A 21,167-nucleotide genomic window follows, 5' to 3' on the forward strand; every position below is an offset into this window, starting at 1 on the left:
CCAAGGCAGTCTTTGAATCAGCTTCATTATTTGTAAGTTAGTCTGTTATTGATTTTACAAAATGACAATTCACACATTTATTTTTCACATGAATTATTACTACTTTTTAATGCTCTCTCTCCGTTTTTTAATCAAAAGGCTACAAAATTCTTCCCATTAATTGTGGTGGTAAAGAACCCCCACTCACCACACTGACTACTAGAAGTGAGACTAGTTAAGGGTAGGTGGTAGAGTCTTTTACCACCCTAGATGGTTGTGGGTCCCCAGATTTCAGAGCTAGTGCTCTGACAACAGGGTCAGGCAGAAACGATACCCACTGGTATTCAGCAGCCTGGATCTCCCAGTAGCTATAAGGGTGGTGCTGGATGGCAATTCTGGCCTCTTTGAGGTGGGGGTGGGGGGTGGGTGGGGGGGTGGAGAGGGGTTGTGGGCAGATGATTGCTCAATTCCCTGCTGGCTCTACAAAGGTTCTCTGCTCTGGTACAATTCAGTCCAAATAGCAAATTTTGTACAGAGTGTTAACATGGACCTTTATTTCTATTTCAAGTGCTTTGGAAGTATCAAGAGCTGAAGAGGTAATTATTAATGGTAGCTGTAGATAGTATGTGAAGATGTTTTCTGATGCAGCATTGTTGAGTGGTTTAATATTCAGAATATTGCTGGGGTTTAATAAATATATGATAATATGTATTAGATTTTAAAATTAAAACAAAAAAGAATTTTTAAAGACAAATTTAATAAGAGAGCACTATGTGTATTCCTGTAATTAGTTATATGGAAAAAGTCTCAAAATATCATAAACATATACTGACAAAACCAAGATACTATTGTCCCTTTTGTAATTCTAAAGCATGAAACAGTTCATTTCAGAACATACTGCTCAGTCTGAAAAGTCAACATTTTTTGTATGGAAAGGTAAATACTCCTTCGCTTCCCTATTGTGTATTCAGGTTACTTATTTACAGTCCTATGGGGAAGAAAAAAAAGCACATGCTAAAAAATCACCTAAAAAAAGTTTTGAAAATTAAATTATCTAAGTTAGCTTAGCAGAGCTCAAATTTTTGACATCATCTCTCTTCTGATGTTAAAGTTTCCCTTGACACAGTAAAACGTATGTATTTCTAACATATGATAGAATGTTAGCTGTCACTCAATAAAGTCACATATCTTGGGAATGTCCACTTAAATAACAATTTCCCTGAAATCAGTTTGTAAACCATTTACAAGGAAAAAAATATGTTACTAACTACAGATTGGCAAAATTAAAATAATACTAACTCTCTATTCATAAATTATTTTTTGAGCAGTTACTGTGTAGTGTTCTAGATGGAGCAGTGAGCAAAATATATAAAGTCCATTTCCTCATGGAGCCTTCATTATTTCAAAATGGTAGAGTGAATCACAATTTGAATTTGTGTATTAATCTCTTTGGGTAACTAGTATCAAAAATCAGTCAATTTCACCAAAAACATCATGACAAACTGTCAGACAAATATGAAATGCTAGGCAATACAGTTGAAGCAAAGATCTTACCCCTTTTGTCAATAAAAGCTTAGAACAGTGCCATATGCCTGGTGAGTAGTGGTGGCTTGTCAAAGATCACACAGCAAGTTAGTGGCAGAGTTAGGAATGACATCTAGACTTCTTTTTTCCTGGTCCAGTGATATTCCCATGGACTAGCCTACCTCTACTTATTAAATTGATCTTAATGATTTTAGAGCCAATTAAACTTTATTTTCTATAAAAGTAACCCATCAATAAAAGTTTATACATTTAATGTGACTATTTTCCTGGTTCTGATATTATGTGATAAAAATGGATATAAAATTATATATTCAGTATGATCCAAATGTTATTTAAAAAGATATATATGCATACATATGTGTAGGAAAAAATAAATAGGTAAAGATTTTTTCTTCACTTTGGTGTACTTTTCAAACCTCTATAATGAATATCAATTAATTTTACAGTTAGAAAGTTAAAATATGAGTTAAATAATGATGAACATTTCCTCCATTAAATAATAAAAAATTAGATTGTCTGAAATGCATAAAGATAAGATGATTAACACAGTATTAACCAGATAACTAATTAGATGCTTAATAAGAAATGTGTCTAGGTGGAGATGACAGCTGTCTATTCAAGTGACCAAATGGTCTCAAAACACAATGGCGGCCTTACCAGCTAGGACTGTGCTTAGAGATGCATAGTATTTATTAAGTGGCTTGATGGCATAAAGGGTCAGATTACCCCTGAGGGTTTCACAAAAGTCTTGTCTGTGTTAACAGACATTCTGAAATATTTTGACACATGAATATAGAAGCCACCAGGCCAAGGTGAGATAAAATTTACCAAGTTACTCTTTGACCACAGTTTAAAATCCAAAAGAACTAGCATTGTGTTGAAGAGTTTTTATCAAGGAAAATCATCATTGACACAATAAATACATTTAAGAATGGGCAGCCTCATAGCCTAAGAAGGGTGGGATTCCATCTGGGAAGTTATCAGTCTGCTTTTGCCATGTATAAAACGTGTGAGCTCTCTAGGCTTCAGGTTTTCCAGTCTAGATGGTCCCCATAGTTCCTTCCATCTCTGTTAGTTTATAATCCTAAAACATAAGTAGGAGTCTTGTCTTCCACCATCAGTGTTAGAGGTCCATTGAGAAAGTTCCTCAAAATGCTCTTCTTCAATATCAGAGCGAGAAAAGAACAATAAGAAGATGGAAACAAATAGTTCTTTGGAAAAGGTGCCTACAAAGAGGAGTCCAAATTTCCTTTAGCTGTTTCTACGATCCCACATCTCATTACAATACTCACTGAGTGGCTGCTTCCCAAGAAAAGCCACAGAAAGGAAATATCATTAAAAAATCGTATATATACATTGTGGGAAGCTGTTACCTCCCTAAGGCCAAGCTAGCCAAGGCTGTTGTTCCCTATTGTTGAACAGGATGTAACAAGACTGCCAAATGCAGCCCACAAACCTGCTAATTAGGTGCACTGACAGTGTTTGTTTTGGAACCATTTACCAACAAAGGAATGTGTCAGGCTGATTAGTGAGAAAAGAGTATGTAATGTATGTGTATTTGAGTCCAGATGAGGGCATAATCCAGGTATTCAGTCTGTTTGTGCAAGGACTCACACACACACACAAAAAAAAACGAGGGCTGAACAAATAGGAAGCCACAGTGAAAGAACCTGCTTCTGGGCAGTGCTTCTCTCTCCTCCTCCAGAGTTTTGTTCCAATTCCTCCCTTCCCCACCAAAAAATTCCTGCCTAAACACTTAACATGAAATTCTCTTTCAAAAAGTGACAAACTACAACAGGCTCCCCAGAAAAATGAAAGAGTCTTTGTAAGGTTGCTGGTAAATCTGGAGTTTGATGGATATTTTGGCATGTAAATGACAACTTTAGGCAAAACCATCTCCACATTCAGCCTCTCTAGAGCTTTCTCTGAGCACTGGGCTAACATGAGCAAATCAAAGGGAAATAGGGCAACAGAAAACACAGCTCCTAATGGATTGTTCAAGCTGTGCTGAGAAAAATTATGCATCTCAGCATCTTCTTGGGAAGAAGTAATTCTGTACTTTATAATAAAGTAGATCCTTTCTTTATAAACAAGCCTTTATAAGGTTTGACTACAATTAGGTATTTAAAGCCTCATGTGTATATGAAGCTTAAAGAAGGGCAGAAAGTATCAAGGCAGAGAAAAAAGTCCATGCCCCAACACGTCTAGGTCCTCAGGGGCAGGCTGGTATGGAGTGCAATGAAATGCAAAATGACAAAGAGCAATTCAAAAGGTCAGGTGCGTTGGGAGGAGTCTCCATGTTCTTCAGTACAAGCTGGACATTTCTGGAGTTTGGCCAGATGGATGAAAGCAATGGGGCTCGGACTAAGTTCCTAGGGAGGCCTTCTTTTTCTGTAAGATAACCTGACGAAATAGCAGAGTATGTTAACTCGACTGACAAGAGTTTGGAGTTAATAAGTTCAATGTCCTGCATGCCATCGTCATTTCTTGGAGATGGGGATGGAGTGGCCGACTACTTGTACACAAAGAAAAACTGGCAAACAATGCTCAGTCTGCACTTCCAAGCACTGGTGCTTTAAAAAACAACCCTTTAAGAAGGGAAACCACTGAGCTGCAGATGCCCCACTAACACAGGAAGAACACCTCCTCTGACTCCTTCCCCAGGGCAAGGGAATATTGTTGACCAGGGGTGGCTGATGCTCCCATCAGAGAAATAACCCTAAATGGTAGGTTGATTGCTTCAACCCTATATATTAATATAAAGCTGTAGCGTTATTTTCAACTTTTACTATGCTCCTCTATCTTTGAAAGTATTTTAATTTCCCTTAATTAATTAATTAAGAACTTTGTCAGTGTAATTATGAATGCATATATACCTGGGGGAGCTGAACCAAACAATAAGTATTTCCTGAATGCTGTCTCAGTCTGTTTGTGTTGCTGAAACAGAACACCCAGGACTGGGGAATTTAAAAAGAAAAAAAGCTTTATTTGGCTCACAATTCTGGAGGCTAGGAGGCCCAAGAAGTATGGCAATGGTCTTGCCTCACAACATGGCAGAGAAGTGGAAGGGGAGGTGGGCATGTGTGAAGAGGACCAAACACTAGAGGCAACCTAGCTTTATGACAACTCCCTCTTGAGGAACTAACCCATTCCCTCCAGGACTAATCCATCTTAATGACCTAATCATCTCTTAAAGACACTACCTCCCAATACCGCCATACTGGGAACCAAGCCTCAACATGAGTTTTGGTTGAGACAAACAATATTCAAACCATAGCAAATGCCTATTACATGGAGAATACCCAACTCAGTGTTAAGTATCATCTTCTTATAGAATACCCACATCTAAATACAGCTCCAAATGGCACAGGAGTCATAAAGTCTTGAGGTGCAACATTTTCCATATTGGAAAACCTGTGGGGATGACTTGCATGTCACATGAAAAAAAAATCAACAAAGCCAAATGGATCAAGACAGAAAGGATGGAACTAATTTATGATAGCTGGTTCATTTTCTAAGTCCCATGTTAAAATGCATGCTGAGTGTTTTTGAGATGAAGTGTTTATGTACTTGTGATCTCGAAGCACTTCAAGATTCAGAAATGGCATCTTCACAAAAATGTTGAAAGCAGGATGGTCTTCTTAGCATTAGGAAGGTGTTCTTATAACAAGAGAAGATTAGTGATGTGTAGAGATGTCAGAAAGAAACCTGCATAGGACACAACTTAAGGATTTTAAAAAAATCTAAGTCCTGGGTCATTCTGTGGATTTACATGATTTTTTTGCTTTTACATTCATTGTTTTCCCTTAATCTTAGAGCAGTGTCAGCCTAATCTTCTGATTTATAATTCTTAAAAGTTACAGCCCTTATTTCTTGTTATCAATCAAGGAGGGCATGTTGTATCATTTCTATTTCTTTAGGATATGCAATTTTATCATTGTTTTAGCAAAATGTTTCTCTCTCCTAAAGCTGTGCTTCCCTTATAGTCCTCTAGGAGGGTAAATGCCTGATTAGGCTTAGGCAAAGCAATTTTACAATTCAGGATCTTCTATTTAAAATCCTGCAATTTGGATTGTAGGGTTTTCCTATTTAGGTTCAAGAGAAGTCTGTACTTAATTTGTGTTTGAGAGGAAAGCGTATCTCAGGGTAAAGCTGGCAGTGTTATCTTCCGAACAGAGGGGAGGCTGGCGTGGTGCACCAGACTCGAGTTTGCCTACCGAAGCCTGATTCAGGCAGACCCTCAGCTTCCTGCGTCCCCCTTCCCCACCCTGACCTGCCTAGGAACGCACAGGGGTGGAAGCTCTGCTGTAGCCGCCTTCTCCACTCCCTTTCACAGTCTTTTGGCCTTTTTACAAAAGAAAGGTATATCGTTCCCTCACTCCAATCTAGCCATCATGGCCTACTGCTCCAAGTGTAAAAACTCCCAAGGTAGTAAATTAAGGGACAATTCAAAATAGCAGTTTTAGGGGAGGCTTCTTTAATGACAAAGGTACATAATTTTTTAAAATTAATTTTAAGGGATATATTGCAAAATGGTTTGAAGACTACAGGTACAGAAGTAGTAGTGATATATAATGAAAAAGGCATGGATTTGAGTCAGATGTAGTTGGGTTCAAGTTCTGGCCTTATCTCTTGGGCCAAGTTAATTGGCTCCTCTGAACCTAGGTTTCCTCATTATTAAAATAGAGGTAACACTATTTCCTCAGAGGACTGGAAGAAGAATTAAATGATGAGATATGTAAATTGCTGGCTCTAGTACTAGTAAATATTAGTGCCATTCCCTACAATCCCAGCACATTCTCTGCATCTGTTAGAGATGGGGTCCTAAAAATTAATACTAGGGGTGTATTTAAAATTACATATTCATGAAACTTCTACCTGCATAATGATTAATTTAAAAAGAAAAGAAAGTCTGAAAGAGTTCACCAGTGTTTTATATATGGTCATAATCAAATAAGCATGCTAAAACTGAGTATATTCAAATCCTGAAGTATATTAATCAATCAGTGTTTTAAATTTCCACATAAAGCTCCCTAATATTTTTATCTTCTTCTTCTTATTTTTTGAGACAGAGTCTCACTCTGTTGCCCAAGCTAGAGTGAGTGCCATGGCATCCTAGCTCACAGCAACCTCAAACTCCTGGGCTCCAGCAATCCTCCTGCCTCAGCCTCCTGAGTAGCTGGGACTACAGGTGCAGGCCACCACGTCCCGCTAATTTTTTCTATTTTTAGTAGAGATGGGGTCTTACTTTTGCTTAGGCTGGTCTTGAACTCCTCAGCTCACGCTCTCCTTCAGCCTTGGCCTCCCAGAATGCTAGGATTATAGGCGTGAGTTACTGCGCCCGGCTTCCCTAATATTGTTAGAAATTGTGGAACAACTTTTCTCACTCACAATGCACACTGCTCCTAGGGATGACGGAGCCCCTCTTGGAGCTCCAGGTCCACCTCTTCTACTGTGCTCCTGCCACACTTTCATAGAACTGCCTAATGGCTTGTCTGTCCCTTACTAGACTGAACTACCAGTATTTGTGAGTAAGGAGCATGCTGAATTCCTTGTGTCTCCAGAATCTAGCCCAATGATATACTCAGTAAATCACTTACTGAAAGAACAGTTCTCGTGCTTGTGAAGCATTTTTTACTGAATTGTAATTATGCTATTCAAATGACATTTGGATCTGAAAGGATAGTTAATATATTTCTGAGGACACAGAGGTGCTGAATTAAGCAGGGTGCATATGTGGCAACTAATTTACTAAATATCCCTTTTCTAAGATTTTTACATACAGATTTTTCAACATCTTTTATTATGGAAAATTTCAAATGAATTAAAAAGTAGAGAGAATAGTATAATAAATCCCTGTGTACCTATCACCTAGCTGCCACAATTATCAATATTTGGTAATCTCTTATATCTATATCCATCCCCCTACCCCATTATATTATTTTGAAGCAAATCCCAGATATCATACTCCTTAATCCATAAAGATTTCAATTACACATGGATTTTAAAATTTACTTCATTATTCAAATTTATTTTTATTTATCGCATTTATTTATTCAACACATCTGTATGGACATGTTTTGAATCAGAATTTGGTATTTCTGACTAAAATTTTCCTTTAATAATTTCTTTATTAGTGTTTCTTTTTGCCTTTTCTCATAGACCTGTATAAACCACTCCCAGTGTTTAACTGGAAACTGAATACCAAGAGAAAGCTCAACAGGTTCCTGAAAAGTATTAGCAACCTGGAATTCCAGGAAAGCTGGTCAAGGTTCCTTGTGACTCAGACATTTGTGCAAGCATGGAGAACTGCACTGACCACGGAAGAAACAGGAATCTAAATAGCCACATGGTCCTTCCGAGTGGGTAAAGGCCCCTAGGAACCACAGATGTGCTAATGTCGTCATTTTGGTGAGAATCCAGCACCTCTAACTATGACCACAACTATCTTAGAGGAGTGATTCTTTTTTCTGGTGGCAACTCATAATCATATGAAGTCTTTAAAGATACAGTTTCTGGGATTTCAAAAAACCAAGTTTCACCAGAGATTCTGATCTGCAATCAGAGGACAGCACCTCTGCCCCAGCTAAGGGATAAGTCCAGGAACTGAGGGTTTTAAAAATGTATGCAAAACCCAGTGTCCAGATCTTGGTTCCTAATATCATTCTCCAATAAAAGGAACCAGGGCTCCTTGGACAGATGGCTGCTTCTAGGATTAGGGCAGGAAATATATGATGAGCCTGGAGCATCTAGTAGTGCCAGAAAGTAAGAAAATGCTAAAGAAAAAACAAAACAAAACAAAAACCCCAAAGAAAAACCTGATCATATTATAACTGGAGTATGTCAAAAGGATGAAAGAGCCAACTGAGAGTTTGAATGGCCAAAGTTGGAACAGTTGGAGCAATAAAATGAAGTATTATTGGACTATAACCCAAAATATAAAATAACTATATATAAGTCTATACTGATATGAATAAACAATTGAAAAAATAAATAAATGGGGAAGAAGAAAACCTCCCATGCAGAAGGATTCCAAATAATTTTGCATATACTTTTCTCCCAAGGGGCGGAACATAACTCCCCACTCCTTAAGTGTGGACTGCACATAGTGACTTTCTTCAAAGGGTACAGTATGGAAAGAGAGAGAAGAAGAGTAACTTTACAGTGGAGAAACCTGACACAAACACTTCAGTGATGAGTCATGTTGATAGTCTGTACCTGTGATACGATGTGATGAGAGTGGCACTTTACTTCCATGGCCTTCCTCCCCAAACCCATGAGACCCAGTCTAATCATAAGACAGATATCAGCCAAATCCCAACAGGTAGATTCTATGAAATATTTGATGAATATTCCTCAAAACTATCAAGGTCATCAAAAAACAAGTCAAGTCTGAGAAACTGTCAGAAGTGCTAGGGAGATGTGAAAACTAAACATAATGTGGTACTTGGAAACAGGAAAACGGTATTAGGTAAAAACTAAGGAAATCTGAAAAAACCACGGACTCTAGCTAAGAATGTACTGCGATTGGTTAATTAATTGTGAGAACTATACCACACTAAGGTAAGACATTAATAATAGGGGAAACCGGTTGTGTGTGTATATGGGAACTCTCTGTACTATTGCCATGGCAAATGTAACATTATTCCAATAAATTGTCTGTTCAGCTTTGATGATAGAGTCAACTGTTCAGTTGGATGAATTTTTTATTTTAGTAGACTTCATTTTTTTATAACAGTTTTAGATTTATAGAAAAATTGAGTAGAGTTCCCATATTCCCTGCCCTGCACTTGCCACATTTTCCCTGTTACCATGTTGCATTAGTGTGCTACACTTGCACAATTAATGAACCAATACTGACACATCATTATTAACTGAAATCTACCGTTTAAATTAAGGTTCACTCTGTTGTATAGTTCTAAGGGTTCTGATAAATGCATCATGTCATGTATGCATCACTAGAGTATTATATGAAATAGTTTCATAGCCCTAAAAATCTCCTATGTGTCATCCAGTCATCCCTCCTCAGCCCCTGAATACCTGGCAACCACTGATCTTTTCACATCTGTATAGTTTTGTCTTTTTCAGAATGTCGAATCATACAGTATGCAGCCTTTTCAGAATGGCTTCTTTCACTTGCAGTATACTTTTTTTTTTTTTTTTTTTTGAGACGGAGCCTTGCTCTGTCACTCCAGGTAGAGCGCAGTGGCGTCATCATAGCTCACAGCAACCTCAAACTCCTGGGCTCAAGCAATCCTTCTACTTCAGCCACCCAAGTAGCTGGAACTATAGGCAGGTACCACGCCTTGGCTAAATTTTCTATTTTTAGTAGAGACAGGATCGCACTCTTGCTCAAGCTGGTCTCAAACTCCTCAGCTCAAGCAATTCTCCTGTCTCGGCCTTCCAGAGTGCTAAGATTATAGGTGTGAACCAATGCACTCAGCCTGCAATATGCATTTAAGTTTCCTCCATGTCCTTTTGTGGCCCAATAGCTCATTTCTTTTATTGCTGAATAATATTCCATTGTATGGCTCTGCCACATTTTGTTTATCCATTCACCTATTGAAGGACATCTTGGCTGCTTCCAGTTTTTGGCAATAATGAATAAAGCTGCCACAGTCCTGTGCATGTTTTTGTGTGAACATAGTTATCAACTTGTGTTATTTAGAAGTACTTTGTTCAATTTCCAAATATTTCAGGATCTTCCAGGTATCTTTCTGTCATTGATTTCTAGCTTAATTTTATTATGGTCTGAGAGCATATTTTGCATGATTTCTATTCTTTTAAATTTGTTCAGATACGTTTTATGGCCCTGAATGTGTTCTCCCTTGGTAAATGTCCCATGGAAGCTTGAGAAGAACGTGTACTCTGTTGTTGGTGGAGGAGTCTGTGGATGTCAATTAGATCCAGTTGATTGACAGTACTCTGTTTGGTTTTTTACTATGTTTACTGATTTTTTGCCGGCTGGATTTGTCAGTTATGGATAGAAGAAGGGTGTTGAAGTCCCTAATAGTGAACTTACCCATTTCTCCTTTCAGTTCTATCAGTTTGTGCCTCATATATTTCAACTTTCTGTTCATAAACATTAAGAATTGTTATATCTTTTTGGAGAATTGACTCCTCTTAATCCTTGTGTTAAGGATTTTATTATTTCTTTAACTATTCCATAAAATTCACTGGTGAAGCCCCGTGGCTTCTATTGTGGGAAGATTTAAAATTACTAATTCAATTTCTTTACTTGTTATAGGTCTGTTCATATTTCTATTTCTTCTTCTTTTTTTAGAGACAGGGTCTCACTGTGTTGCCCAGCCTGGACTCAAACTCCTAAGTGCAAGCAATCCTCCCACCTCAGCCTCCAAAGTAGCTGGGACTACAGGCACACACCACTGTGCCTGGCTCTGTTTCTTCTTGGGTCAGTTTTGGTAATTAGTCTTTCTAGAAATTTGTCCATTTTACCTAAATTGTCCCTTTGCTGTCATAGATTTATCATACTCCTTTATAATTCTTTTAATTTCTGTACCCTTTTTCCTTTCTCATTTTGGCAGATTGCATCTTCTCTTTTAACTTTTTTGATCTTTCAAAAAAATCAACTTGTGGTTTTTCTGTTTTCTATTTCACTGATATCTGCTCTAATCCTTATTCACTCCTTTCTTCTGCTTGCTTTGGGTTTAATTTGTTCTTCTCTATCTAGTTTCTTAAGGTAGAATTTAAGGTTATTGATGTGAGCACTTTCTTCTTTCTTGAGATAGGTACTCATATAGCTATCAATGCCACTCTAAGTATATTTAGCTGCATTTCATATATTTTATATTTCATTTTCATTCATTTAAAAATATTTTTAAAATTTCACTTGTGATTTCTTCTTTGACCCATCAGTTATTTAGAAGCATATTGTTTAATTTCCAAATGTTTTAGGGTTTCCCAGATTTTTTTCTACTGTGGATCTTTAATTGAATGTGCGAGAGAACATATTTGGTAGAGCTTCAGTCTCATAAGATCATGTAACTATCAATACAATCTAATTCCACAACATTTTTATCACCCCAGAAAGAAACCTGTACCCATTAGTAGTTACTCCTTTCTTCCTTCCCCTAAGTCCCAGACAAATACTAATCTACTAATACTTTCTGTCTCTACGGATTTGCCTATTTTGGACATTTTATATAATTAGAATCATAAAAGATTCTAATCTTTTATGGGTTTTGTGTGTCTGGCTTCCTACACTTAGCATGTTTTCAAAATTAATACATGTTACAGCATTTATCAGTATTTTATTCCTTTTTATGGCTGAATAATATTCCATTGTTTGGATATGCCACATTTTGTTTATCTACTCATCAGCTGATAGATACTTAGGTTGTTCCCACTTCTTAGCTATTGTGAATAGTGCTGCTATAAATATCTGTGGACAAGAGTTTATGTTGTGTGCATTTTTAAGAGGTATCTAATCTCTAGGGTATGAGCTAAGTATTTGTACTCAGGAAACTGGAGGCTGGACTCTGTGTGTGTGTGTGTGTGTGTGTGTGTGTGTGTGTGTGTGTCTGTATGACTGTGTCTATGTGTCTGTTTTTCTGTGTGTGGGACCAACCCAAGTTTCTGGATGTTTACAAATAGTCTTTAGGGTTAAGAAGAGGCCAAAAGGGCTTAGTCAACTCTTAATGTCTTAGCTCTACCCTACATACTTCAACTCTCCCTGGCTACATGCCTCACCTTCTATTCTGAACCACAGTGTAAGTAAGCACTGCAGGGCGGGAAATGAGCCATGACATTCATGCCCAAAGCAGCCAGTGCACATACACACACCCATACATAGACTGTATATTTCTATTATGCTTTGGGAATGAAAGGAAAAGTGATATGTATCATTTTGTGAGTCAAGAAAAGCAACAGTAAAAACTCTGATCTCATGTTATGGGAGAAAAAATCATCCATCAATCAAAGGATGTGATGATGTTCAAATATTACTTTGGTTAGAAAAATAATCCCACATAAACTCTACTTTTCTCTCCTTTGAATCCTAAAACTTTCCTTGCCGCTGCAGAAAGAAGCATGTGGCAAGGCAGACAGCTGTTCATCAGCATCTCCAATTTTTCTCCTAACGCTCGGTCTGGTTTTGGCCTCCTCTGAGGCTGCAACTTCCCATTCCCTATCACTTGGCCCTGAAAAGGTGGTGAGGATTCTTCCTCCCCAATCTTCATTCTAAAAATGAATCTGAACACTCTTTGTTACCTAATAAGGCAGAGTTAGGCGACGTTTCTTTGCAACTCTGTTATCTCATTCTGGATAAAGGTAGCGAGGTAAGGGTTGAAAATAAATATAGAAAACCAAAGGGTAAAAAATGTTCTCCAGGAAAAAAAGAAACCTGATCCAGGGTAAGAGACAGAGAGATACAGTACTTGACTAAAAGTTGGCCTGAGCTGGCCAAATAAGACGGCATGCGACATATTCAGATATTCTTTTATAAGACGGTACCTGCTCGTTGAAATATCCTCAAAAGGGTAGAGGATCTCTCCATTGTTACAGATTTCGCAGATGAACCCCTTCTGGCTACAAAGACTGCAGCTGTACACATGTGCAGTGGCAAATTTAATGACCTTGCCCAAGAATGGAGCCAGCTTTCCCTCTATCACCTGCAGAAAGAGAAATTGGACAGGGAAGCAAATTCATTGAGAACAGAAGTCTTGCAGACACAGGAAAGCAAAGGAATTCCTTTCCTTTACACAACAGGAAAACCTCTAATTATAATTTCTCAGCAACTCTGAGGAAGAAAAGACATAGTGTTTTTGCTCCAAAAGAACGTTCTGGTTTAACCACTAGAGGTTGGAAAATGAAGATGTTGAAATTTCTTTTGTATTCCTCTTTATTTATAGTGTGGTATAGGGCACTGAGGACAAAAAAATGGGGAACCCTATTTTCATAGACCAACTTTATAGTTACGATGTCATGTAAGAAGAGTGTTGCAGGTTTTCCAAAATAATTGAAAATATACATAGTAAATATGAACACATAAGTTTATGTTGTAAATTCAGTAACATCTTTTTCTTAGATGAATTAATGGGATAGATTTTTTATCATCTCCCCCAAGAACACATAGCAAATGTGGAAACGTGGGTTTCTTTTGCCACTGGTATGTATAATATAAAGAAGTTGTAATTTGGCAGTCTGAGGGCCATTTTCAGCCTGTAGATTTTTGTTTCCAAAAAACTCATAGTGTTAAACAAAAATGAGCCAATTTAAAAATTGGGAGATTTCACATTAAAATCCAGACTTTTTGGGTTCTTTTGAAAAATTAGAAGATCTAGCAAAGCTAGGCCTGAACATGATTATTCTCCTGGCCCTGTGTAGGGGCTGCTTGTTCTCAAGGAGGCACGTGCTCTCTCCACTGGACCACTGCACCCACCAGGCTCGGGTGTCTTGCATCTTCCTGCCTCCCACAGTTACCCGACCTGTTGCTGGACACACTTCCATGAGTCTGGAACCCAAGGTCGGTCAGAACCCTCCTCACTCAACTGAGAGCCAGGGGCTTCAAATACTTCAGCATTTCACACACTAAGAAGATAAAATCTGCCTTTACTTCACTCTCATTAATGCATCTACATACACATGCCGATTTTGATATAAGGAAAAAAAAATTGAAGATTAAATTTAATTTGTAAATAGCTGGAAATAACTGGAAATAGCTGGATACTTTCTTTCCAATGAATACATAGTTAAAATTATAATTTTACATAAAAATAACATCAAAGAGAAAAATAGTAAATCATACCTAAAAAGAAATTACAATGTCTAGGTGAGTAGGTAGTAGTGACTGGTAATACAAAAATAAAAGACTACAAAGAATATAATCATGTCTTTTGTAAAAACTTAAGCTATATATAATACTGGAGATTAAAAACCTGAGGTGGTTTTTAAACATTATGGAACAATCCCACAATATTTTAGAAATAAATATAACAGTGGTTAATTCTAGGGAGGGGAACAAGTCAGATGAGCACATCTGTCACTTTGTATACAGTTGTGTTTTTGCATTTAAAAAACAATGTATATTAATTTTGCATTCAACTGCAGAAGATGAACAGAAAAATCAGGTTTACTCTCTGTAAGAGTGGGGTTTTTTTTCTTAGTAAAGGGGGTAGAAATCATCCTGGCTGTTTTTTCAGTCAAACAAGTACATTTTCCACCATTCTTCAACTTACTCTCCTCTCTCCACTACCTTTAGGAAGCCATAGAGAGACCACATTTTATTTATGTTCTCTGAGAGACCATTAACTCCAATAACCCCCAGTAAGGCATGCTCCTAATACCAACCCATGACACATACTTTCTAAGAAATAACCACTATCAAATCATATATCCAACCACAAGTAAACACTTTCCAATGTGCCATGGGGTTGTTTCTAAGTTGTGGTGATAATACTTTAGTTGAGTTTGGTTTTCCTCATTTTACTCTTCCCTAAACAATCAAGGCTAATGACACATTTAAAGAGAGGAACTAACAAGCTATAGCTCATTTAGGGGAAAACAACCAGGATATAGAACAGCCTGGAAACCAGGTGAGTAAAAGTTGTTTGAAGAAACTGGGAATGAGAAAAGAAGACCTTGAGGAAGACATGAGAATTACTATCCAGGATCTAAAGGAGAAGCCTGAGTATCTTTGCATAAAGCTTTTTCTCTAACTAGATGATTTCCTAGGACAAAGAATATGAACATTTTGAAGGCTCTTGAAATATTTCACCAAATTTACACTGCCAGCAATGTACACTTATTCTTAAGTAGGGACTTTAATAAGCTTCAGGGATTGATATCTTTATAATATTTAGTCTTCTTATCAAAGAATGTGATACATATCTCCATTTTATTACATCTTTGTTATTGCTTAATAAAAATTTGTTTTTTTTCCTTGCATAATCTACTCACATTTATTATTTAGGTTATTTTAAGGGTAAACTTTTGTATAACATTTTCCTTATTAGCTCTTGCTGGTATATTAGAATATACTGACATTTGTGGACATCTTACATATGACCCTATTACTTAATTTTCATCAATGCTAATCATTTTTAAATGATTCTTTTAGGTGTTCTGAAAGTAATTAACTGGTTTCTTTCTTTCTAATATTATGCTTCTTGTTTATGTTTCATGTCTTATTGCATTGTCCAGGGCTCCTGAAACAATATTAAATAATAATGGTGTTAGTGGCCATTCTTATTATTTCAATGAGAATCAAACTGGAAATTATGGAGTTTATAGTGAGTGACTTATTTTCTCCACAAAACACATATATCCTGTCATTCACCATGTTTGATTGGCTCCTCTTCTCTCTTTTTAAATAATAGCTTTATTGACATATAATCCACATACCATGCAAATTCACCTAAAGTCTACAATTCAATGGTTCTTAGTTTATTCAGAGTTGTGCAACATCACTACAATCAATTTTAGAACATTTCATTAACCCTCCCCAGAAAACCCATACCCATTAGTAGTCACTTCCCCTTTCCCTTCTACCCTCCCCACTGAAGCCCCCAAATCTACTTTCTATCTTTATAGATTTGCCTATTCTAGACATTTCACATGGATGGAATCATACAATATGTGGTCCTTTGTCAAAGGATTTCACTTAGCAAAAAGTTTTCAAAGTTTATGTTGATTCTCTTTTAAATGCCTTCAGTGTAAGTTTCTTTTTTCCATCCTACCCTGAATTCTCATCATCCTTTTCTAGATCAACAAAATACTCTAGTTTTATTTCTGGATACCCATCTTTTTCCTTTGATCCATCTAGCTTACATATTCATCAGTTTTAGACATCATTTTAATCACATGTCATCTCTTCCCTCAAAACTTCAGTGAATTCTTATTTTATCATTAATCAAAACTCTTTATTCTTTCATTTCATAAAATTATATTGAGTTACTATGTCCCAGATACTTGATATGACAGTCAACTAGACAAAACTGGAGCTTATATTTTGACTGGTGTGCAAAATGCAATCTTTACAAGTTAATTTCACACTATCCTTCCAAACCCATTTTCCATTTCTCAGTATCCATCTTCTGTTATAAGCAAACTTTTCCCTGTGTAGAATATGCACGCTTTTGTTCCTGTGTGTTCACCTATATCATTTCCTTTATCTGGAGTTTTACTTCTTTTCTTAACTCTTATTTAAATTTCACGTAGACCTCCTGGCTTGCATCTATTCTGGTTCGTTCTGGAAAGCCATCTTTGGTTACTTCAGCTACCATAGATCTCTGTGGTAACAGAGATCTCTTCCATAATTTAACATGGAACTTGGTGCTGTTTTCTACTCTTTGCTTTTAACATGTGATTGTTTTGCTTATCCAATTGTGGATTGAATATTTAAAAATGATGACATTTGACAATTCTTATCCATAAACATGGCAATTTTATATGGGGCAACCTAAGAGAATATAAATTGCTTGAGGGCAAAGACTGAGTCTCATATTTCTTTTTTTTAATTTTAAAATCAACTTTATTGAGACATACTTTGCATTTAATAAAATGTACACATTTTACACATTCATTTTGCAAATATATGCACCCATGTAACAATGACCTCATACTTTTTTAAATATCCCATCTCTGCCAGGCACTTGAGTTCTTGTTGACTGACCAAGGATACTTTTCTGTCTTCTCCCTTAGCTGTCAGCAGTCCTATCTTAGGGCTGTCTTGGTGTCATACACATTTTCAATCATTCTGCTGTGTGATTTGGGGAGGGACATAAAGAGTGCATGGACCTGGTGGTAGCTCAGCTATTCTGGGACCCTTTTTTCTTGTTTATACTTGATTAACAGCTCTTCTCATTTGTCAGCTTAGGTTCATGGCCATGTTCCAAATGGCTGAAGCTGCTGGACGTTTTTCCTCCAGAAAAGTGAGGTAATAGTCTTAAGTTTATTTTAGAATTTATAAACATTCCTTTAATATTATAGAAGGGAAAACTTTATAATTTTCCAGGGGTAAAGATATATTTAAAAGCTTTAAATCTTGTCTTTGAATACAACTACTAGCAGCATTGGGAACAGAACCCAGACATTCTGGCTTCCGTTCTAGAGGTTTCTTCACTATGAAGAAGTTGGCTCCAGGTGTGATATCTCCTAAGGTTCTTTTTAAAAGCCAGATATACATTTATTTTGGATAATTGCTCAAAAATAAATCAATTGTCTTGTCTCCCACCACCTCCCCTCCAGCACCCCAAGAACCTTGCATCTTTCATTCCCACTTCCTAGCCATCTTGGTGGGGGCTGACAGTTAAGACCATATTCCACAAACATTAGGACAATGGTGGCCTCAAGCAAGATCAAAGCCTGAGAAGCCTACTACCTTCAGGCTCCAACCAATTACGATGAGTAGAAAAGAGCTGCTGAGATGCCATTGAATCTGGAAAATGACTATGGTGAGACAAAGTCAAATGGGACTTTTTTTTTTTCATTTGTTATATGGAATTCACAATAAAAAGTATTATGTTTTTATTTGTAAATGTGTATTAAACATCCTTTATATCAGCACAACTTATAATAAATTTATTTAAGTATATGTGTACACACACACACACACACACATACACACACACACATATTTTTTCTGGATAGCTAGTTGTCCCAGTTGTCAAATGGTCAACGAGTGCACAACACTGAGGAAAGTCAGACATTTGAACTCTGCTATGTCAACCCTAAACTCTTGTGCCATGCTAGAGTGACAATGGTCCTCAAGAGGCCTAGCATGGAGAAAAGTCCTACAAACTGTGTACCCAGGCTAGAGTTGATCCAGGGATTCTCCTACCTCTGAGATCAAGCCAGGACTGACTAAGACAAAGTAAACCATAAAACTTAATAAAACTGGCCAAAGGTTGTTTAAAAAAATCTAAATATGATATAGTTTTTGCTTCTCAATAAGTTGGGGTATTCTTCCAGTGGGTAGTAGCTTAACTCATTAGGGAGTTTCCCAGAAGGGCTGAACCTATGGAACTTCTGACACCCCATCAGAATTCAGTTGTCTCTGGATATTGGGAAGCAGTGGGATAGAATGGAAAAAGCAGGGCTGATCTGAGGACAAATTCTAGCTCACCCATTTTCTAGCTATGAGACTTTGGCAAGTTACTTAACTTCTTTGAGTCTCAGTTTCCTTAACTGAAAAATGAGGATGATATCTACCCTTGCAGGGTTGAGGGAAGGATCAGATTTAACATAATGACATCTGATTACAGCAAGTGATCAATAAATAATAACATATTATTAGCTTGTCTTAATCTAAATAGAACTTTTCTATGATTGAGACTCATGCCTCCTTTTAAACACTTGAGATTTATGGCAGAGGGAAAGAAAAAAGGTATGAAGGTCATACCTTCATATATCATTTTTTAGAGGCAGATAAGTGTTCTTCTGTTTGGATGGGATCAGTAGAAATTAATATAAACCAGTCAGATCAATTTCTTTTGATATTGCTGTAAGTCAGAGAACAGGGCTTATATACATATACTGGGGAGAAGTATGTTTTGCTAAGGCCAAAATGCTGGGGGGAAAGACATTTAACACATCTCAAACTTGATTTGAATCACTCATGTAAGATAACATTTTAGCAACACCTAAAAATTGTCTTTCTTATTCCTTTCCTACTTAAATTAGTCACAGGTTAATATAACTTTATAACAAGCCCTCAGAAGTCAGAAGGACATTTCATCTTTAGCATTAAAAGACTAGTGGTTTTAGTTAATGACCCAGGAGGTCATTTGGATATGTCACGAATGATGGTGAAATAGACCTCTGAGATGAGGTTTTAGTTATCTCTATTTATTTCCCTCAGAGTACATGTCTATGTGAACAAAATCATGACAAAGTAATTAGCAAAAAACATGTGTAGCTCTTCTCCTGTAGCCTCACTCCCCTACACTCAACCTCCTTTGTCTCCATATACCAAATTGCCCTATCTCCCTGAGAAAAGGCAGATGTCCAAAACAGGGCTAAAGAGTTTGTTTCTGTTTTCCATTAAATTTAATTTCTTGCACTAAAGAAGGTACTAGTCTGATTTATTTACTTGGAGAGTGTGTACATATGACTATTTCAGAGGTGTCATACTGACTGAGTGTTCAAAAACTATACACTTCATTTGTAACTTAAAATTATGTCATTTTATCACACTATAGGACAAGGGTAAAATGTAGCATAAAGCTGATTATCTTCTTCCAGATTTTGCTATTTTTCACTTTTACAGTCTCTCTATAATTTCTTTTCACTATCATTTCAGCTACTTCCAGAACTCGAGGGACTGTCAAATATCACTTTCCACCATGCAGTCCCTGATAAATACACCAAATATGCTTACCCTCTTGTGTGAAGGCAGCCCACGAAAGCTGACTGGGTGAACTTCCAGCTCAGGGATACACATATTTTCCCCCTTCTTCTATTCTGGTCAAGATGGTCACCATTGGAATTTGAGGCCTATGGCTTTCTTGCAGACTAAGACAACAGACTTTATTTGATTTACTTTCTTGCAGACCAATCAAAAATTACAATTAAGTTAAAAAATAACCTAGTGCTGCCTTCTCCAAACCACAGTTTCAGAAACAGCTGCTTATTACTCATGTGTGGCACCAGGAAATTGCAGTGTCATGTTCAAGGTCTGCAGCCAATAGAGATCTGTGGGATTGGGAAAAGGGTACAAATGATTCTTTTATGTCGGTTACCTTCACTCCCTTGGCACCACCACAAAATTCAAAATCTACAGGGGGAGAAAGAGCACTAGTAACTTGGACAAGAAAAAAGAAAGAAAAGGCTCTTTCTCTTTGAATTTCCTTATGCATCAGCTAATTCCTTCCCTCTGATTTGTCAAGTTACCTTCCATTTCAAAACAAGCTTCCTCGGCCATTGTGTTACATCTAGCTTCTGGACAACTGTTGGGAATACTTTGATGAAGAGAGCTGCTGCACTTGACAAATGGCTCCTTTCTAAAAGTCTAACCAAAAGACCCAATTCACATTGAACAAAGCCACCTGCCACTCACTAGGAACAAGCTAACTTGAGGAAATGCAAGAATCACAATCGTCACACATTGTGAAATAATTTCCAATATAATTTAGTTTGCATTTCCTTGGCCAGACAACCATGAAATGTTGTATTTTGTCTCTAGTGCCATTTCTCAGCATTAACCAGTGGGTGGAGTGAAGTCTGGTGACCTAGGCCAGGTGAGTTGTGGGAAGTTAGGAAAAGACAGCCTTGTGGATTCTGCTCAAGCTTGAAAACTCTAACATACTGTGAGAATATTCTGAATCCTCATTCAATTCTAAATTTTACTCCTCTTACTCACAAATCCCTCAAAATAGAAAATAAAAAGCACGCCACCGAAAGTACATGGGATATTCCTACTTTAAAATGTTGGTTAGAATCTTGTTTTTCCATAATTAACCTTTGAACTCCTTATTATGGCTCAATGCTGGATGTTTGTACATGAACACAAAAGTGTCTCTTTTCTAGCTAGCTTTTCTAGCTGCCCCTACTCTCCCCTAACCATTTTGAGACTGTTTTAACAGGACTTAGATTTTGGATAATCAAGCACTTCACTGAGGGTAGATTGTGATGCCACCAATTAGCTCTTATCTGATCCTCTTCCAAAGGTGACAATTTCCACTTAG

General features: G+C 37.1%; 1 protein-coding gene across 2 annotated transcripts in view; it reads right to left on the bottom strand.

Moving 5' to 3' along the window:
• The window catches only part of PLEKHM3 (pleckstrin homology domain containing M3), a 173,442-nt gene that overhangs the window by 17,513 nt on the left and 134,762 nt on the right, over positions 1 to 21,167 (bottom strand). Inside the window, exon 7 of one of the 2 annotated variants that reach the window (XM_012752117.3) lies at positions 12,997 to 13,154. In XM_012752117.3, coding sequence (XP_012607571.1) covers positions 12,997 to 13,154 — 158 coding nt within the window. Of the gene's footprint in view, positions 1 to 410; positions 13,155 to 21,167 lie in introns of those variants that run through there. The other variant, XM_012752116.3, reaches the window with a different exon arrangement.

Source organism: Microcebus murinus, chromosome 8 (genome assembly GCF_040939455.1).
Source record: "Microcebus murinus isolate Inina chromosome 8, M.murinus_Inina_mat1.0, whole genome shotgun sequence".
Lineage (NCBI taxonomy): Eukaryota > Metazoa > Chordata > Mammalia > Primates > Cheirogaleidae > Microcebus > Microcebus murinus.